Source organism: Lolium rigidum, chromosome 6 (assembly GCF_022539505.1).
Source record: "Lolium rigidum isolate FL_2022 chromosome 6, APGP_CSIRO_Lrig_0.1, whole genome shotgun sequence".
Taxonomy (NCBI): Eukaryota; Viridiplantae; Streptophyta; class Magnoliopsida; order Poales; family Poaceae; genus Lolium; species Lolium rigidum.
Window position 1 is genome coordinate 151,337,014 of NC_061513.1, and position 21,698 is coordinate 151,358,711.

Here is a 21,698-nt window from a genome sequence, read left to right on the forward strand (position 1 = left end):
GCGCCCGCGCCGCCGGACGGAGGTTTCTCCGCCTCACTCTCTCTGTCGCAGAAAAATCGGGGGAGGAGGGCGCCGCTCTCTCTCGCGGAAATATCGGGGAGAAGTGGAGGATTTTTAGGGTTAGGGCACCGGCTGCCCCTTTTGATCCGGCCTTCAATGATATGGACCGTCCAGTGGATCGGACGGCCGAGATCGAGGCGGAGCAGCAGCCGGGCCGGGGGTCCTTTTGGGCTAAATCTGAGGATGGGCTTCGGCCCAGGTTGTCGGTAGTCCAGTAAGTTTTCTGGGCTGCCGATTTTCCCTGTTGTTTTCTGTATTTTTTTTTCTAGTGCATTCTAAATGATTTTCCTTATGTTTATTGCACTATTATATACAGAAAAATAATTGCCTATAAAATATGATCAGAAAACATACCATTTGTTCTGGACAGAAATGAACCAACGAGATTTTTTGTTTAGAGTATTTAGTATGTTTTAATGTTGAATTATCAAATTAAGCATCACATATGTTGTTCCTTAAATGTTTTAAAGTTGATGTTTATTTTGAGAATGTTATGGCTGCAAAATAATTCTGACCAACGTTGTATTATTTCCGCATGTCAACCACTAATGTTGTTCTAATTCATGTCATTTCTGCCCAACGGTGTTTGACATAGAATAAGAAACTTATGGCATGTTTATTTTATATGCATGCAATTTTACTAATGAATGTCCATGTCAAATTTCAGCTTCCGCTGCGATGCGTTATGATGCTTCGTCGAGCGGTTGACCGGCAGCAACTTTCCTCGTTGGAAGAACTCCATTGAGCTATGTTTGGCTTTCAACGAGTTTGATTATGCCTTAAGGGAGGATAAGCCCGTGGCGCCGATTGCTTGGTGCTACGGGGTATGATGAACTAAAGAAAACTTATGACTCCAAGATGGAGAAGTGGGACAAATCCAATCACGTTGCAATGCTCGTGTTGAATTCTTCCATTTCACTCGAGATTATTGGGGCTCTCCCCAAGAAAGATACTCGCTAAGAAATTTATGGAAGCCTTGGAGGAGCAATTCAAAGGCTCGAAAAGGTTTATGCTCATGAGCTTTTTCACAAGCTACTTGGCAAGTATAAAAATGATGGTGATGTTAGGGGACACATACCGAGAATGATAAATGCTTCAAATAAACCGAAGCACCTAAAGTGTGAGCTCAGTGACAACCTCCTTATCATCATGATCTTGGAGTCCCTCCCTGAAGAGTTCGATCAGTTCAAGATCAACTACAATTCCATGAAGGAGAAGTGGACACTTGCTGAGATATCCCCTCGGATTGTCCAGGAAGAATAAAGAATGATGAGGCAGAACAAGGATCGGGCTTTTCATGTTGCATCCTCAAAGAGAAAGCATGACGGGTCAGGCCCTTCAAAGTCGCCAAAGAAAACCTTCAAGAAGGAAATGCCAAAGTTTAAAGGAAAGGAAAAGGAAAAGGATAATGGACAGTCTTCAGAGCCCACCGATAATGTGTGTTTCTTTTGTAAGAAGGAAGGCCATTACGAAAGGACTGTCATGAATACCTCAAGTGGATGATGAAGAAAGGTACGAGATGAAATCACTTTTGTTGATGAAATGTTATATACTGATTTCTCTTGTACATCATGGTGGATTGATTCGAGTGCAACTCGCTCACGTTGCTAATTCTATGCAGGGATTAAATATGATCCAAACCGTAACAAGCGGGGCAAGACGACTTAGAGTTGCAAATGGAGTTGAAGTTGATGTTGAAGCTGTTGGGTCACTCACCTTGGAGCTCCACACCGGCTTTCACCTTCATTTAAATAATGTTCTTTATGTACCTACTTTAAGTAGGAATTTGATTTCAGTTTCTTGTCTCGATGATAACATGTTTGAGTGCAAGTTTGGTAACAAACAATTTGTTTTAAATTATTGTAATAAAGATGTTGGCCTCGGTGTCAGACGAGGCAAACTATATATGTTATCTATGAATGATTATGTTTTGCATGTGAGTAATGTTTCAAATGTTGAGAAGAAATGGAAGGGTACTAGCACTTCTTCGAAATTGTGGCACTGTCGTTTAGGCCACATTTCGAGGGGGAGAATGGAAAGACTTATTAAAATGATGTACTCCTCCCATTAGACTTCTCTGATGCGGACAAATGTGTTGATTGCATCAAAGGTAAATATGCAAAAACAATTAAGAAAGGAGCGGTAAGAGCCACGAGTGTCCTCGAACTCATACATACTGACATATGCGGACCTCTTAATGTTAAGTCTATAGATGGTTTTGATTCGTTCATCACCTTCACGGACGACTTTTCCCGTTATGGGTACATTTACCCTATACGTGATCGATCGGAAGCTTTGGACAAATTTAAAGTGTTCAAAGCCGAAGTTGAGAACCAACCGAATGCAAAAATTAAAGTTGTACGATCCGATCGCGGGGAGAGTATTATGGTAGGCACGCTCCTTATGGGCAAATTCCAGGACCTTTTGCTAAGTTCCTAGCTGAGAATGGAATTGTTGCCCATTATTCAATGCCTGGTGAACCTCAACAAAATGGTGTGGCTGAGCGCCGCAATCGCACGCTTTTGGATATGGTGCGTAGCATGCTCGATCATGCAAGTTTGCCGGTAAGCCTATGGATGGAGGCATTGAAGACGGCTGCACATATTTTAAATCTTGCTCCCACTAAGTCAGCACCGAACACACCTCACGAGATGTGGACGGGAAAGAAACCGAGCTTGAACTATTTACGTGTGTGGGGCTGTCCTGCTGAAGCTAGAATTTTCAATCCACAACTTAAGAAGTTAGACCCAAAAACGGTTAGTTGTTTCTTCGTCGGATACCCGCACAGGGGAAAGGGATATCGTTTCTATTGCCCCGGTCATACCACTAAGTACGTGGAGACCCGGCAAGCGGTATTTTTTGAGGATAATGAAGTTAATGAAATAAGGAAGATCGATCTTGAGGAAAAGCGGGTGTGTGCTCCATCCCCGATTATCCAAAAGGTCGTTCTACCAATGCGAGGAGAATCACTTCTAATGTTGAGACCGAACCTCACGGTTCTGGTCCTCAACCCGATGGTGATCCCGAAACTAATGATAACGCAAATCCAGAAGGTGAAGAAAATCACCGATCGGATAATGAAGAAGATCCTCATAATAATAATGCCCCTCCACCACCATCGCTCGTGAGAAGATCACATCGAGAAAGAAGAAAAGCCATCTCAGATGATTATATCACCTACATGAGTGAGGATGTAGATGATATAGGGAAGGTGGAGGATCCAACCTCATAAAAGGAGGCCATTAAGAGTTTGAATTCGTCTAAGTGGCAAATCGCCATGGAAGACGAGTTGAAATCTATGAGCTCAAATGATGTTTGGGACCTAGTAGAAGTTCCTAATGACGCCAAAAGAGTAGGCTCCAAATGGATCTACAAAACTAAGTACGACCCCAAAGGGAACATCGAAAGGTTCAAAGCTAGACTTGTGGCAAAAGGTTTCACACAGAGAGAAGGAATCGATTATAATGAGACTTTCTCTCCTGTGTCATCTAAAGATTCTTTTAGGATCGTCATGGCTCTGGTAGCTCATTTCGACCTAGAATTGCATCAAATGGACGTTAAGACGGCATTTCTAAATGGCGACCTTGATGAAGACGTGTACATGACTCAGCCGGAAGGTTTTGTTGTGGAAGGAAAGGAACATTTAGCATGTCGTCTGAAGAAATCCATCTATGGCTTGAAGCAAGCTTCAAGACAGGTGGTACCTCAAGTTCGATAAGATTATTAGAACTTTTGGTTTTACTCGAAAATGTTAAGGACAACCGCATTTATGTTAAGTTTAAGGGCGGTAGGTTCACAATATTAGTCTTGTATGTGGATGACAAATTATTGGCCTGCAGGTGATAAGGATATGCTGCACGAGACCAAGAATTTTCTCGTCTTCCAATTTTGATATGAAAGATCTCGGTGAAGCTTCATATGTCCTCGGCATTGAGATTCATCGAGATAGGTCTAAAGGTGTGTTGGGACTATCACAAAAGGCATACTTTGAGCGAGTACTAAAGAAATTCAATATGCATAAGTGCTCGGCTCACCTGCCCCGAGTAGTCAAGGGCGATAAGTTTGGGACATTTCAATGTCCGAGGAACCAAATTGAAACCGATCGGATGAAGTCGGTTCCTTATGCTTCAGCTTGTCGGAAGCATCATGTATGCACAAGTTTGTACACGCCCTGATTTGGCTTTTATAACCGGGATGCTTGGCAGATTCCAATCAAATCCAGGACTAGACCATCGGAAGGCCGCAAAGAAAGTCTTGCGTTATATGCAAGAGACAAAAGGGTACATGCTTACGTACGGAAGGTCCGATAACCTACAAGTTGTTGGTTATTCAGATTCCGATCATGCCGGTTGTGTGGATAGTAAGAAATCCACGTCGAGTTATATATTCACACTTGCCGGAGGAGCTATATCGTGGAAAAGCTCCAAACAAACTATAGTTGCTTCATCTACGATGCAAGCGAGTTTATAGCATGTTATGAGGCCATCGGGCGAGGTCGTATGGCTAAAGAATTTCATTCCCGGACTTAAAGTGGTCGACGACATTTCAAAACCACTTCTATTGTACTGCGATAATGAACCCGCAGTTTTCTATGCGAATAACAACAAGTCAGGTGATGCTGCCAAACACATTGACATTAAGTATCATGTTGTGATGCATTGGATCCAGGATCAAACAACTATTGTTAAGCATATAAGTACGACTCGTATGCTTGCGGATCCGCTAACGAAAGGCTTATCACTCAGAATTTTTCGTGAGCATGTTGCCGGCATGGGATTACTGGAAGCCTTATGATTCTGGAATAAAGGGACCACAATAAGAACCACTCCCAATAAGTATTATGTTATCCAATTCGAAATAGGCTAGTATGCCATAAGTGTTGAGGTTCAATAGCATTTCATTGGTTGTTGTAACACCTCACTTTGGTTTATTATTCCTATGGAGAATGGGCAAATGATGTTAAACCTAACGATCAAGGGGGAGAATGTTGGTTGACCTGTCGAGTTTAAGAGACAAAAACGTTCTAGTCAAATAACGTCGGGTTTAGAGATAAACATTGACAAAAACGTTCTAGTCAAATAACGTTAAGGAGGAGGCCCACGAACCAACGTTCGTGACCACCTCGTTCGCATCTCACGCGCCACGATCGGGGGCACCAAAACCAACTCGATGGTTTGGTCCCCGTCGCCGCCGCCATATAAAGGGGGAGCCCGGTCGCTATCGGTCAAGCCGCTTTACGATCGATCGCCGCTTTTCCCACAACTCCTAAAGCCCTACCGATCTAGGGAGGCGCGAGCAACGACGGAAGGCCAGCCTACACCCCGGCGGTGCCGAGGCGATGCCGCCGGAGACCCGAGGGGATCAGGAGGATCCCCAGATCATCAACGACCTCTCTGCTTCACGCCTGCAACGAGCAGGCGACGATGGCAACTCCTGCAATGCGTAATGCATCCCTAAACCCTCTCTGTCTTATGTTAATTAGGTGTTCTAGTGGCTGCTTTTGCGATCTTGTGCGTTTTTAGGCCTAACATTTCCATCTTCACGAATGCGGGTCAAAGCGCCTCCGGCCTATCAAACGACGCGCCCCTTACCCTTTTTTTACCGCCACCTACCGGTAACATGCCTACGAGTCACATATTACAGATTTACAGGCACCTCATCGATGGGTCGATACAGACAAACGGGTGCATACGCCAGTGTGGCTTCCGTACGGTAGCCTGCTCTGATTGTCTGGCCTTGTTCTTTCTTCTGTGCTGCGCCTCTGACTTCTGACTGTCACTTCTAGTTACGACGTCGCCAAGAGTAAAACGAAGCTTCACCTGGCCACTTGGCAAGGCTGCTGCAGGCAGGGTGTGTGCAAACTGCAAAATTGCTTATCCGGAAATCCACGGAAAGGTGTGGTGGTGCCCGCGCGAGGTGCAGCGCAATGATGAAACCCAACTTAACTATACAGAAATTTTTACAGCGGGGGAACCGTCCGATTGGATCCAACAGCTGATAGGTAGGCTGGGCATCTAATTTTTGACGCGAGATTCTAACGATCACGTGCGTGTTCTGACGAACGGTGGGTGGGCAATGGCACTCTTGCCTCCTTTGGGGAACTTTGCTATACTTCAGTTTGGTTGCGCACACAACAGATGTGACATGAGTGCAACTGCATGCCATGGCTGATGAGATTCATCCTCCTTGATCACGCCTAATAGTGGACATTGCATGAATGAGAATTTATCTCATGAATTGGACCCAAAAAAAAGCTTGTTTTCATATTCTAGGAGCGGAAAAAGAAATAAAATGAGAGTCTTCTTGTATTACATAAACCTAAGAAATAAATACAAAACCAGCTCTCTACTAGAATTAGTTTCTGAGGGGTACTAATTAGGATGAACTAATAAACTGGCGAAACAGGAGAGGAGCATAAACAAAGCTGACACGAAAATTTCGAGCTGAACAAACAAAAAAGCATACAGTCTAAGCAAACCGGAGAGAAAGAAAAAGGTTGGGAAAAGTAACTCCTAAGAAAAAAAAAAGTTCTGCATGCAGTTCTTCCGATTTTTCTGGTTCCTGGGGTTTTAGCTGCTTCTTAATTATTCCTGGCCTGCGCTAATCCATCAGTTCTACCACACGATCGACACGTCTACATGAGCTGCTGCCGGTAGTCCGTCCCTAGGTGGTGGTGGTGGTGGATGAGGAAGTCGTCGCCGCCGCCGACGAGGGGCGGCGCGGACGGCCCGTCGAACAGCAGCGAGCTCTGCATGTGCATCAGGCCTCCGACGCCGCCCGCCGGGCCGCCGCCTGCAGCGTTGAAGTGGTGCTGCTGGTGGTGGTGGTGGTGGTGCGGGTGCATCTCCCGCTGGCGGCGCAGCTCCAGCACCTTGCGGTGGGAGTTGGAGTGCCTGGCGTTGGAGAAGGTGGGGCTGGCCGCCGGCCGGTACTCCGGCACCAGCCGCCCGGACTTGTACCTCACCCCGCACGCGTTGCACAGCGTCTTGGGGCCCATGGGCCCCGTCCTCCACTGCGGCGTCTTGTCCGTCTCGCAGTGCACGCACCGCCGCCCCTCGTTGGCCGCCGCCGCCACGCCGGACGGCGGCGCGGGCGCGGTCGCGGGCTGGGCGTGCGGTTGCGGCGGCGCCACGGCCTCCTTCTTCTTGGCCGGCTTCGACGGCCGCTTGACGTGGAACGCGTGGTCGGACACGCCGGACTCCGCGGGCGAGATGGCCATGGACGCCGGGGACGGCGGGGAGGCCGGGGGTGGCGGGAGCACGAGCAGGCGGGACGACCAGTTGCCTGGCGCGACGCGGGACCGCTTGCTGCGGGCCTTGGCGGGCACGGGGCCCTCTGGCAGGAACATGCCGGGCTGCGCCGCCGTCGCGGAGGCGGAGGCGGCCGTTGGAGGAGCAGCTGGCTGCCCGTACTTGGCCGAGGAGGAGAAGCCGCCCGAGGGGATGCCGGAGATGAGCTGCAGCTTCTGGAGGTCCTCGGTGGCGAAGCTCTCCTCGCCCTCGCCCATGTAGTTGGACAGCCATTCCAGCTCCGCCAGCTGATCGTACTGCGCAGAATGAATTCACACACCGAGTTTAGCAAACGTACTGATCATGCACTATTTTCTTCGTTTCAGAATTGTACAAAAAAGTAAACTTGGGAGAACAGAATTCGTCTTTTAGCAGTTTGGCAAACAGAATTCTTCTTGTGTTTATACGGAATAGTGTCCAGCTAGCGCTGCACTCGAAAGCTTCTATTTTTGGTACTGTACAGTGCTATTTACGAGGGGCAGCTGTTTCCCATTTCGGTTACTGCTTGTGCGAGAGAAAGAAAAACTGAAGTGGAGTTGCATAATTCTGGGGCGAGGCAATTTTTGGAGCGGTTTAATGGAAGGAATATATTATGGAATCTGGCAATTAATATCGCCAGCCACCGCTAAAAAATCGGTGTTCGTTTCTCTCCTGCCCGTAATTTAGTTTCCGTGACAAAAACCAAAGAAATTCAGATGGAAAAAAGTTACGTACGAAAATGAAGGAGGAATAATCAACGGTCCAGAGGGAATAAGAAATTACCGGCTCGCAGAGGCCGCCGGAGAAGTCGCCGTCGGCAAGGCCGGAGAAGGAGTTGCTGCAGCTGTCGAGGGCGGTGACGGTGGAGGAGTCGGCGGACACGTTCCCGAACCCGGCCTCCTCCTTCTTGACGGTTACGGCGGCGGCGCCGAGCTGGAACGCCGGCGCCTCGGCGGCCTCCCCTTCGTTGTCGTCGTCGTCGTCGCACGGCAGCGCGAGGAGGTCGTCGACGACGAAGATGTCCGCGCAGGGCTTACTGTCACGGCCGTAGTAGCCGCCGTGCGCGTCGTACTCGGACGCCGCCGTCGCCTCCATCGGTGCGCCGGTCCGCCGCGCGCGAGAGAGAGCGGTAGACGCAGCTGTGTGTATCTATCTGCGGCTGTGCGTTACTCGGCGCTTTTTTGTTTGGTGTTTCAACAACGTGTGCGCGAGGAGAGGGGAGGTGGAGTAGGGTTTAATTGGCGTGGAGCTCTGGAGGAGGAAGTCAGCTGCAGGGAACGATTCTTAAGGAGTAAATAAAGCGCCGAGCTGCGAGAGCCACTGACTCCTACTAGTCCCTCCCTGGTGGCAGCACTACTTTCTCGAGGACACCAGCCAGCCAAGTTTGTTATCAGCAGTAAAACTTCCAGAGTTACTTACTTAGCCACCATATAAACCTAATCTATTTACGGTTTATGCTCGTCTCCGCCAAGTATATTCGCAACCCCAGCTGGAGTTTCGGCGTGGAATGGTAGATTCATGCTGTCTTTCCTAACGTGTTATTACGTACTGTATAAACCTGTCCGACGAGGCAGGTGGATTCTGTTCTGTGGGGTGGCCGTCACGTGGTGGTAATTTCGATTAGGGGGACGGGTTGATCGGGATTACGTTCGTTCCTGGCCGTTAGCTTCGAGCCTGCTACGAAGCTTCCTTTTTTTACCCTACACGCGTGAAAGGTTGAGAGCATTGCGCGTCCAACAGCATTTTGTTACCACGAGCTTAGCTATGGATATTCGCATCGCAAACTGCTCCATGATACCGGCGGCAGTTTTTACTTGCGAAGAGGCCGGAAATTTGAGAAACGGCGAGTATGAGAAAGTAGGGGATTGATTAATAACAAAAACAAAAACATGGTTATGAGCCGTTATGAATGGATTCAAATGAGCAAATCCTGCATATATACACCTTCTCATGTACTAGAGAAATGTACTGTCATACATGGAATATACTCTTTTTTAGAGAAAACGTTCCAATAGTCATGCAACTAGGAATCCATAGATATAATTATGGGTCCATGTATGAAAGGAGGGGAGTACTGCAAGGTTTTCTCCATGTATGACGCTATATTATTTGTACGGTATGTATGACACTATATTTGACATGTGTTGGACTGTGTTAGTTTCCATTCCTTAGAGGCCCGGGCCAAAAAAAAAATCCCCATAGCCGCCAAGCGTTTGCATTTTGATTCATCTATGTTCCACTCACCTCGAGCTGTTTGATGTGGTGTACTATCGATTTTGTATATATTTTTTTATGCTAGGTTTGAGTGGGCTAGACGAATCAAACCTAGCATAAAAAATATACGCCTTTGACAACCTCTTATGAGGGTGTCTCCCCGGATACACGCCTTTAACAACATTAGGTTCCCACTTCTTGAGGTATGTGGCACAAGCGGTTCGTCAAGACATATATATATATATGGTTAGTCTAGCTTGTTAATGCTTGGTATTATGCAGTTTCATCACTTGATACATTGAAGAAAAATCAAGATACATCAGGTCAGAAGATGTTGACTTCACAGTCTTGATGGAGCTTTTCATTTTATCGAGTAGTTCGTCCTTTCTATTGTTTTTGAGTTATCCAATCTATTGCACTTTTCTCAATGAATGAATAAAGTGTCTCATGGATTTTAAAAATTCCAGCGATTTTAAGGAAAAATTGAGTGCCAAAAATGGTAAGTACTCACTCATTGTCACAATGTAGTGCATGCAAGTTTTTTATAATTCGATCAATGTAAAGTTTGACCATTAAAAATATTATCTATGTTTACAATTTAAAAAAGGTATACCATATGAAAATATACATCATGATAAATATAATGGTATTTAATCCATTAATTCCAACTGGCAGCTAGGCGAATACATTCAGAAAGAAATGAGCCTAGCTACGTGTTTTGTAGCTGCATATATTCAGATGGATGTTGGGTGAGGTAGCCAAAAATTAACGAAAATAGACAACATGTTTGTCTTAGTAATAACGTGTTTATGTATTTTTTTTATCAACAGTGCCACTGCAACATCATTTTTTCCATTGCAGGGGTTGCTTCTGACACCAACATGGGTCCTAAAATATGTTGCGTTCAGTAGATGGCATTATTGTTTTTTTCAAAAGCTTTGAGCAACATAGTAATGTCATAGATAATAATTTACATTTTTTGACATTATAAAATGTTTTCACATAATACGTTTATATTTACTTGTGAGCCGAATTGGATGTCGGCGTGAGGTGTACCCGCAACAACATGACATAACAACTGACCAAGACTATCCTACCGTCTTTGGTCACCGTGAGACAAACACCCATGTCAAGGGCCTATTCCGTTCTTCCACGTACACACCACGCGGGGCATGCCGACGCATGGGTCTCTAGTGTTGTTCGATCTAAATCCTTCGGACATGTTGATGCTATGACATTTAATTCTTAAATTACCTGCATTTTAGGTGAAAGTCAAAATTTATAAAAACCAATCAGCTATATAGAGAAAAAAATTCCACATCTGCAATATCAGATTCTTACTGAATAAATGTGTAATTTATAATGATTCTAAGAATACTGAATCCGCATTGTATAATATTGCCATTTTTTATTATATGCAGTAATTTGTTTATAATTAACTTTGAACAAAGCTAAAACGTAACATAAATTGAGGTAGAGGCCAATATCGAGTCATCAAAGAGGATATGTATTGCCTTCTTGTTTCTGAAAAGACGCATGGTTAGTTTAGCATGGAGGCGTCATAGATTGGTTCTTGCCTTCATCACTCTGGCTGGATGTGAGCTCTACGATGCCGATATGGATTGCCTTCGTAGAACGGGAATAAAATACGGGCGACGAACCCGACTGTGAACATGCATGTATTTAGCGAGATGAGGATGAAGAAAGAGAAACAAAAGGGAAGGAACAAGGCATGGATTTGCATCAATTGACAGCGGCTTAGTGGCAAGCCGCAAAGGCAGACGTAAGGCGATGGAGATGAAGAAGAATGAAAGGCAAGAAAACTACTCGCTCTCGCGTGCGTGTCGTCCAGTGAAAATCGGAGGAATCTCTCGTCAGTAGCCGGTCAACATTCACACAAAATTTGTTGGTTGCACTTGCACGAGAGTCGACAAGAAAAGGGAATAGCTTTGATTGGCATTGGCCATACACGAACATCAAGGCACCATATTTGCTTTCCCCAAACTATTATGATAGCAGCTCAGCTTTCCGACCTTTGCCAGATTTTGCTTGTGTTAAAAGGAAAGGACCCTGCGAAGGGAAGAACTTGGCGATATGGGGAACAGAGCTGAAGCTATTGCTTGCTTTGTTTACCAGACATGGAGTACCACTATTCTTCCCACTATCTTTTATGTTTTTCCCCTTTTTACTTCCTCCTCCCTAAGATATAGTACTACTAAGGCACAAATTTTTTCGCATAGTATCTAATGCATAACTTTGACTATTGATACATACTAAAATATATGGACTGAGAATGTATAAATAGTATTGTTGCATCCATCTTGCTGCATTTCATATATATATTTACAAATTTTGTGAACATATTATAATTGCAAATCATAGTCAAAGTTGTAAACTGTTGATCAACGAAATTTAAGGGCACCTTATATTTTGGGACGGAAGGAGTATGGAAAAGATTATATTTTCCTTTGATCATGTAGTACTCCACTACTCCCTCCATTCTTGTATACTATCTCCTGCCAAAACTACTTCCCCCATTATGGATTACTCTAAGTCCTAGGTCTAAAATTTGTTCTGAATTAGTCTATATTTTAGCATTGTAATCAACGACAACACAACAACTAAACCAGTCTTGCCCTCTCAATTGGATGCCATTACTTTTAATGTAGCAGGTATTGGTTGTTCACTTATCAAAATAGTACTCTTAAATAATTTGGTAAATGATCTTAAAATTTGTTGAACATAGACTAAAATAGAACAGAGGAAGTATGTTGCATATAAAGTTTGGTTAAAGTCAAATTTTATATACAATGAAAACTAATATTTTTACAATTATCTTGAAATATATTTCATAATGCATGCATTTCGTATAGTAGATATCTGTATTATTATTTCTATCATGTTATGGGCTAATTAAACATATGCGTGTGGTGTCTAGATCTCTATGGCCGCATGTAACCTTCACATTAATAAACATCATTATACGAGAGAGAAATCTGATTAATTCTTTTCGTGAAGTAGTTTTCTTGTATAGATGAAAATCATATTTTTTGGTAGTGGCCCTGTATTCAAGAAAGAGTGGTATTATATCAGATTTTTGGTGTGTGCAAATGTGTGTTGTCTACAAAAATGGCCCAAAAATAATTTTATGATCGACCCATGCTTTTGTCCACTTGGTCCCATTGATTAGTAGGTCCACTCGGCCCAGTTATGAGTGGTTGGGCCATAGGCCCGGCGGGGTTTTACATCAGAATGTCATGTGCTCATGTGATGCGAGTTGCACGAGCGGGGCCTGCGAGGACTGCTGCGAGGGCTACGTATTTTGACCGCCTCTCTCGCCTTTCCGTGTAGCTTCTTCACCCACACGTGCCAATTGTGCGAACCCTGCATGCAGAATGATCGATGAGTTAGAGACTCGTTGAGTGATCAAATGGAAAATTCAGATCTTCAGAGAATAATCTATTCACAATTCAGTGCTTTTGCTTGGGAGATTGGCTGAAGATTACAAAGGGAGGTCCATGGCTGTCTCCCCAAAACGCAGTCACTGTTGAAGAATATGACGGTTTGGCATCGCCTGACTCTGTAGATCTGAATTTCCTGGCTGTTTGGGTTCAAGTTCATAAATTACCGGATGGATATCGTGGAGAATCCCTGGTGAAAAACTTGGTAGAACGTAAAGTGGGATCTGAAGCTGAGGTGGAAAAAACACCGCATGGTTTGGGAGATTTCATCAGAGTGCGAGTAAAACTTGATCTCCGTAAACCCTTAGCAAGGTTTGTCACCATGTCGAGAGCTGGACAGAGAGAATTTTTCAAGATCCAATTTGAGAAAATACCTAAGTTTTGTGGGGCTTTTGGCATGGTCGGTCATACTCATCTTGAATGTGGTACTGGTGAACATGAGGAAAGCAAATTGAAGTGGGGAGACTTTTTGAAAGCTGATAGAGATACTTGGCATGGCCGGGTAGCTTTTGGTGGTAATCGAGGCAACCGGGGCGGTAGAGGACGTTCGATGGGTGGCCGTGGGATGTATGATGCAGGAGGACGTGCCATGGAACCCAATGAACCCTTTGCCCCTAGTCCTAGCCGTGGGTCTGGACCGCCCGCTAGTTGCCGGCATAATGCTATTCGACAGTTGAGAGATACAGAGGTAGATGAAAATCTGCAGGATACAGCAACAAGCCCCATTAAAACTCTTGATGTGGTGATGACAGAGGATCATATATCTGATCCCGGTGCAAAAAGGAGGTTGCAAATGTCAACCGAGACAGAATAAGAAGAGCAGGAGAAGAATGGAGCTAGTACTGGGGCACTAGCTGCGATGTTGATAGATGAAACTATACCACCCAAGGAACCTCCAGTAGGGGTGGCTGATAATGGAAGGAAGAAGCGTTCAAAGAAGGAAGGAGCTAACTCCACTTCACTAGGATCGGCGGGTTCCCGAGAGGAGTCTGTCTAGTCGCAATGAAAATATTATCTTTGAACTGTCAGGGTTTAGGGAACGACCCGACAGTTCGCGCGCTTTCGGACCCACGAAGGCAATATGATCCCGATGTAATGTTCCTGTTAGAGACACATCTAGATGATTATCCAGCAGAATGTTTGAGAAGGAGAATGCAAATGGACTCGAAAATTGTTAATCCTAGTTCTACCAGAAGTGTTGGCGTGTTGCTTCTTTGAAGAAAAGAGATTGTTATACAACAGATTTTTTTAGATCCAAAGTATATTGATGTCAAAGTTATTGAATTACCAGAGACTAAGTGGTATTTATGGAGAACCCCGATGGGAGAACAAGTATAAAACGTGGAATAAAATTAGAGAACTGAACAACAATTCTACACATCCTTGGACTATTATTGGTGATTTTAAGAGCATCTCCAACAGACGCGCTATATAGGCCGCGCGGCATAAAAACGTCCGATATAGCGCGCGCGGGACAGAATCTGGCGCTCCAGCAGGCGCGGTAAACGGCGCGGCGCTGTAAAAATTTTAGGGCGCGCGGCTTTTTGAACAATCCGGAGCGGCATATCTGGCGCGTCGGCTACAGCGCGCGGCATCGCTCGTCCAAGCGCGAAAAAGCCAACGGCTGGAAAATTCCTCCCCGCGCCCGCGCCTTCATTTCCCCACCTACCGCCGGCGCGAAATCCAGCCGCCGCCGGTCGACTCCGCCGCCGCCCCCGCTCGCGCGCCGCCGCGTCGTAGATCCGCGTCGCCCGCACCTCCTCCCGGCAGCGGCGGACGTTCCGCCGCGCCGTAGTCGCTCGCGCGGCCGTCAGCGAGGAGTTGTAGCCGGCGGTCCTTCTCCGCGGCCCCTTCGCGCCGCCGTCGCGTTCTCCTCCGCGCAGGCGTCGACATGTCGTCCTCGTCGTCGTCGAGCTTGCTTGCAACATGGCGCGCCCATGGTGCTCGCCCATTTGCTCGCAAGGTATGAACCTCCGCCGGCCGGCCTCTATTACCCGCCAAGTAGCTACAATAGTTCATAGTGAAGTAATTTCATACATATGTTTGTAGAGTTCCTCATATGATTCATCGGATGACGAGTTCGACCAAGAAGAAGAGGAGAACATATCGATACTATTAGCATACCGCGCCGTTAAGAGGCCAAAATTTGGTGGATCGGTGTTCGGTAGACAGAAGTTGTGGAGAGAAAGGATTGAAGGGCATGAGAAGTTGATGCGGTCGTATTTCAATGAGAATCCGATTTTCCCCGAAAGCTATTTTCGGCGGCGTTTCCGGATGAGTCTCAACTTGTTCAAGCACATTGCAGCGGAGGTCACCAAATATGATCGCTTCTTCGAGCAAAGGAGGAATGCCGCCGGAGAACTTGGCCATAGCACATATCAAAAGGTGACCGCCGCCTTGCGTATGTTGGCATATGGTATACCGGCGGATCTTATTGATGATCATTTGGCCATGGGAGAGAGCACTTCTATCTTGTGTGTGAAGCGCTTTGTCGTTGCAATTGTCAATGTCTTTGGCTCCACATACTTGAGAGCCCCCAATGCTCAAGACACGGCAAGGCTTTTGGAGATCAACGCCAACCGAGGATTTCCCGGTATGCTTGGTTCCATTGATTGTATGCATTGGAGTTGGAAGAATTGTCCAGCGGCATGGCATGGACAATTCAAAGGCTACAAGAAGGATGCCACCATAGTACTTGAAGCGGTGGCCGACCAAGAGACTTGGATATGGCATGCTTTCTTTGGAATGCCCGGATCTTGCAATGACATCAATGTTCTTCAACGGTCACCACTAATGACAAGACTTGCAATGCGGGAAGGTCCATTGGTGGAGTTTGAAGCAAATGGCCGCAAGTACAACTATGGCTACTTCCTCGCCGACGGCATATACCCAAGGTGGCAAACATTTGTGAAGCCAATTATTCAACCAAGAGGTAAAAAGCAAACTCAATTCCACAATGCACAAGCGGCGGCTAGGAAAGATGTAGAGAGAGCATTTGGGATTTTGCAAGCTCAATTAGCCATAGTTAGAGGACCAGCTAGATTTTGGGATCAAGAATGCCTTTGGTATATCATGACCGCGTGTGTAATCATGCACAACATGATTATAGAGGATGATCGCGGAAAAGATGTGGATCATACCCACTACGACTTGATGGGGGTTCCGTGCAAGTGACGAGGTCCGCACATAGGATTGCCCGATTCATTGCCTCATACCATGCCATTCGGTGCAACGACACACATGATGATCTTCAAAAAGATCTCATGGAAGAATGGTGGAATTGGAATGGACAACAATAGTTCCATATTTGTTGTATTTGTTTGAAAACTATGTGTTGTATTGTCTCAAAACCATGTTGTATTGTTGTATGTGTTGTATTTGGTGTGAAGTATTGTTGTGAACAATGTATTGTATTTGGATGGTACAATATATTTGTGAATTTTTATATATTGTTTCATCTTCTTGGATGCATATTTGTGTGTGTTTGCTGTTTGCGCCGCGTCCGCGCGCTGCAAAATGGCGAGTCCGGCGGAGGTGCTATTTTACCGCGCCAACGCGCGCTGCAAAATGGCGCACCCGGCGGAGGAGAAATCGATCCGGCGCGCGGCAACGGTATAGCGCGCGCAGAATTTTGCTTTTAGCGCGCCGCGATATAGCGCGCCTGTTGGAGATGCTCTAAGGCTGGTGCCATTGCGGGCGGTAGCGGGGGCGTTAACGGCGGCGATGGGGCGAGAGAGGGGCGGGAGGCGGGCGAGACGAGAGGGAGGGGCGCCGGCGGGGGCGCCCGGCGCTATCGCCCGCTCCCGCCCGGCTGCCACCCGCGTTGGCGGCGAGAGCGAGGCGGGAGAGGGGCGAGAGGCGCGGCGGCGCGATGGCGACGCGGGCGAGAGGAGGGGCGAGAGGCGAGGCGACGCGGGCGAGAGGTAGAAGAAGACGACCTGGTCGGTTTTTTTCTTTTTTCTTTTTTTCTTTCCTTCTTTTATTCTTTAAATGTCAGTTTTTATTTTATTTTCTTTCCTTCTTTTATTTTCTTTCCTTTTTTTACTCTTTCAGTTCAAAATACAAACACAAGTACACACTTGTCATATAGGCTATTTAGAAAAACAAGAAACATAATTTGTATTTTTATTAATTATTATGTAATCGGTAACATTTTTAGTTGAATAATTTTTTGCATTATTTTGAATGTCTATAAAAATTCGGGTGAAATAACTTAATGTGAAAAAGAAATAGTGATGTGGAGGAGAGAGAAGTGAGAGATGGCACTATAGCCCGTGCATTGGCACCGTGGGGTGAGAGTGGGGTAAGAGTAGGGTGAGAGTGAGGGAAAAAGCTGACGTGGCGGGTGAGAGTGGGGTGCTGCATTGGCACCAGCCTAATGAGATAGCTTTTTCTCATGAGAAGGAAGGAGGTAATCCAAGGCCTGACTCCTATATGTAGGCGACTGTAATTTGGATGATTTGGGTTTCACTGGTGATGCATTTACCTGGAAGCGGGGGAGGATTCACGAAAGACTTGATCGGGCGGTCGTTAATGGTGCATGGATTACTATGCATCTGGGTGCCATGGTGCAACATCTTGGATATATAAAATCTGATCACCGTCCTATACTGTTAGATACGGAGTTTAAACCAGAGAACCTGGCGCACAGAGAAGGACCACGCCGGTTTGAAGCAAAATGGTTGCGCGAGCCTAGGTTCCGGCAAGTGGTTGAACAGGCGTGGGAGGCTGCTGTCTCAAATCCAGGTGGAGTTTTGGCCAAACTAAGCTGCATGCATGCAGCCATGCATGAGTGGGATGCGAATGTTCTCAAAAAACCAAAGAAGAGACTACGTAAAGCTCAACGTGAACTAGAAGAGGCCATGACAGGTCAACTGATGGATGAAAATGAGGCTAAAGCTAAGGAGATGGCGAACCTTATTGAACTCCTTCTCGAACAAGAAGAGGTTTATTGGTCACAGCGTTGAAGGGCTAATTGGATCTAACATGGCGACAGAAATACTACGTTTTTTCACAATTTTGCATCGGTTAGAAGAAAGAAGAATTCAATCAAGAAGTTGAATGATGATAATAATAATTGGGTGGAAGGTACAAATGAGCTAAAACCGCTTGTGCTCAATTATTTTACTAATCTATTCACCTCTGACGTACAGGTCCAGCTGTGTTGGAGAAGATTCAGCCGAGGGTTACTCACTTAATGAATGAGAATCTAGATGCCCTGTTTACTGCTGAAGATGTTAAAAAGGCGGCGTTTATTATTGGTGACTATAAAGCATCTAGTCCGGATGGGCTGCATGCTATCTTCTACAAAAAAAAAATCTGGAGTATCTGTGGGGAAGCGATCACACAAGAGATATTGCAAGTTATGAATTCTAGACTGATTCCTAATGGATGGAATGATACCACGGTGGTTCTAATTTCCAAGGTAGAAAATCCTAAGCTTATCACTCAATTCCGTCCAATAAGTCTATGCAATGTCATCTATAAAATTATCTCAAAGATGCTTGCCTTTCGTCTTAAACAAATTTTACCTGAGGTTATTTCTCCTATGCAAAGTGCCCATCCCTCCCGTCCCTGCGCGCGAGCCTGATCGGACCGCGGAGATCCGGCGAAGGAGGCGGTACCTGCCGCCGGACCTCCGCGCCGATCCGGCGTACGCCGTCGACTCCGATAGTTGGCGTACGTATCTGACAACCGAGACGGATAAGAGAAGAAGGGCGGGCTTCATGGGCGACAGGGATTTCCCCTTCGGGGCTGCACCGCCGACTCGTCCACGAAGATAGGACGCGCCGAGGCGTCGTCAGCAGGCGGCGACGCGCACGCAGCACAACGATGCCGACAACGACGACGACCACGACGACGACGCCTATGCCGCCTACGACGACCACGACGACTACATCGAGGCGCTCGCGTACCATGACGAGGAGGTGAAGGACGACAGCGACGACTACGTCGCGGCCGTCTTCCACGAATGGCAGTTGGCCGTGGCGGAGGGCCGCGTTTTCGAGTTCCCGGAGAACATGACGGACAACGAGATGGCGAAGCTCGGCGTCCTCGTCTCCGAGAACGACGCGCCTGTGCAGCCACCGCTGCCCCGGTACGCCACCGGCGTCATGCCGCCGGGCCTGTCGGAGGATGAAGCCCTTCGACTGGCACTACAGGACTCGGCCGCGCCACAACCGCAGCCCTGGACACCTCCTCCACTGCCGCCACAGCCGCAGCCCTGGGCGCCTCCTCCACCGCCGCCACAACCATATCCTTGGGCGCCTCCACCGCTGCCACAGCCGCAGCTCTAGGCGCCTCCACCGCCGCAGCCCTGGGCGCCTCCTCCACCTCCAGCACCGCCGGCGCGCCCGGCGTACGCTCCCCCGGATGGCAACTGGCCGTGGATGATACCGGAGCTCATCGTGCTCGACAGCGACGAGGAGCAGCAGTAGGCGTTAGGGTTTTTTTTCATGTTTTAACTATGTAAATTATGTTTCACGTATTAAAAAAAAGTTTCGGCCAAAAAAAATGCGTCATGCCGCTGGAGCCACCCCGACGCAAACGGACGCGCGGTCGATTTCGACCATTTCGATCGACGCAAACGAACGCACGCGGACGCTAAAATGCGTCGCGCGAGATGCCGTAAGCTGCTGGGCAATGTACACAAAGCATGCCTACCCTATGCGATCGAGGACCCTACTACCGTGAATAGCTGCATATACGTGTATGCTCCATAAATATCTAAACATTTTGGAACCCTCCACGCCGCGCACGTATTGGTGCTGTTGCACATGGCGTCTGTCCATTTTTGGTGACACACCGGGTATATCGATTACGTGCTGAGCGATGCTCGCACGCATGTTCTCGCCATATGCAGATGGCAATAACATGCCATATATTGACTAACTTTTCTTTATCCTAAACCGCTCAAGAACTAGCGCTGTTAGTGTCGCCACATCTAGATATTTCACAACAGGAAGTCCAGTCCAAGGAAACTAGCTTTTCTTGCCGTATGTAATCTCTTATAAAGTTTGGTTAGTAAATTATTGTCGTCTATGTTAGTGTCGGACGCGTGTTAGATTTTCGGATGACAATCGCATGGCTGGATGAGCTCGTGACTTATTACCATTTGCCCAAATTTCATTCCAACCAATATTCCATAGCGCCCAATATATCAGATATATCTCGTGGTAAAAAAGCAATGCATTGTTGTGAGATATCAAGACTCGTCCATCTTTCGTGGACCAATTATTTCTCGTTTACAACTCAAATGTGTTCCTTTGTAATTCCTCACACGCCGGCTCTGAAAAATGTTGTTGATAGAACTCCAAAACAACTTTATTTATTTATTTATTTTGACTTAATCCTCTTCTTCTCAATCTTCTATTCATGATTTCGCTCCGTCTTTCTTCAAGTTAACTTTGTATTGCTCTTCCCTCGCAAAAAAAAAAACTTTGTATTGCTCTTGTCGCCAGCTTCCAAACAATAAATTGCACCGGTAAGCCCATCCTCTTCCAAACCATAAATTGCGCCGGTAAGCCCATCCTCTGTGAGGGTTGTTGAGCCATGGTGAGGACTTAAGAGGGTCCCTTCTCCCGAGCCTTCGAGTCTTCTTGACCGGAAGCAGTCATCCATCACGAGGGACGAGGTTGATTTAGCATGATGTAGATCCTAATAAAGGTGCAGATGCCGCCGACGTGTGTCTGATCTATTGACATGATCCCCTTACCTGGTGTGCCAACTTTCTTGGGATAAAAATCGGGATCCATCAACAACGATACATTCGAAGAATTGTGCGAAGGGGTTCACACCAGAAAGTAATAAATATTTCAACTAGCGTGCACCAACTACCAATCAATCTAGGAGTAATGTTGTGATAGGAAGATTTCGGCGACGTGCCCTCGCACATCGAAAGCGGTTAACGTTCCGCTGGATCGTGGATGATGTGTAGTTGTATGTCGTAGACAACCTCAGGGTCGTGTTGATCCTTGCACGACGATAGGCGCCACAACTGGCAGCACCTCTCTGGACTCTGATAAGTCCATTTTGCATCACTATTTTATATCATAATTTGCTGTTATTCATTGATATATTTCATATTTGGAGATGATACTTATGTTATTTCATCTATTTTGCATGTTTCATGATTATTGGAGGATCGCGCACCGGAGTCAGGATTCTGCTGGAAAAAGCGCCGCCAGAATGCAATATTTTGGAAGATCGACAATTGACGGAAATTATATGAAAAATCATATTTATCCAGAAGACGAAGGGAGCCAGAAGGGGGAGCCGAGGAGGGCCGCCGTGGGCCCACCTCATAGGCCGGCGCGGGCCAATGCCTGGCCGCGCCGCCTTGTGAGGAGGGGGCCCACAGCCCCCTCTGACCTCTTTTCCTTCGCGTACATCTTCGTCCCGAAAACCTAAGCTCCAAAGGATAGTCGCGAAGAGTCACAGCCGCCTCTGCGGGGCGGAAAACACCAGAGAGAAAAGAGCTCTCCGGCAGGCTGAAATCCGCCGGGGAAATTCCCTCCCGGAGGGGGAAATCGACGTCATCATCATCGTCATCGAGCTGGACATCATCTCCATCATCATCACCATCATCTCCATCATCATCACCGCCATCTCCACCGCTGCACCTCGTCACCGCTGTAACAATTAGGGTTAGATCTTGATTGTTTGATAGGGGAAACTCTCCCGGTGTTAATTTCTA

At 46.7% G+C, this 21,698-nt stretch overlaps 1 protein-coding gene across 1 annotated transcript; it reads right to left on the reverse strand.

Moving 5' to 3' along the window:
• Positions 1 to 6,529: 6,529 nt before the first annotated feature.
• Positions 6,530 to 8,423, reverse strand: LOC124659542 (GATA transcription factor 12-like). The gene is made up of 2 exons (XM_047197403.1): positions 8,112 to 8,423; positions 6,530 to 7,606 (listed from the first exon to the last, which is right to left on the reverse strand). The coding sequence occupies exons 1-2, from the start codon at positions 8,421 to 8,423 to the stop codon at positions 6,695 to 6,697; spliced, it is 1,224 nt and encodes a 407-aa protein (XP_047053359.1). The 3' UTR covers positions 6,530 to 6,694.
• Between the last annotated feature and the right edge of the window lie 13,275 nt (positions 8,424 to 21,698).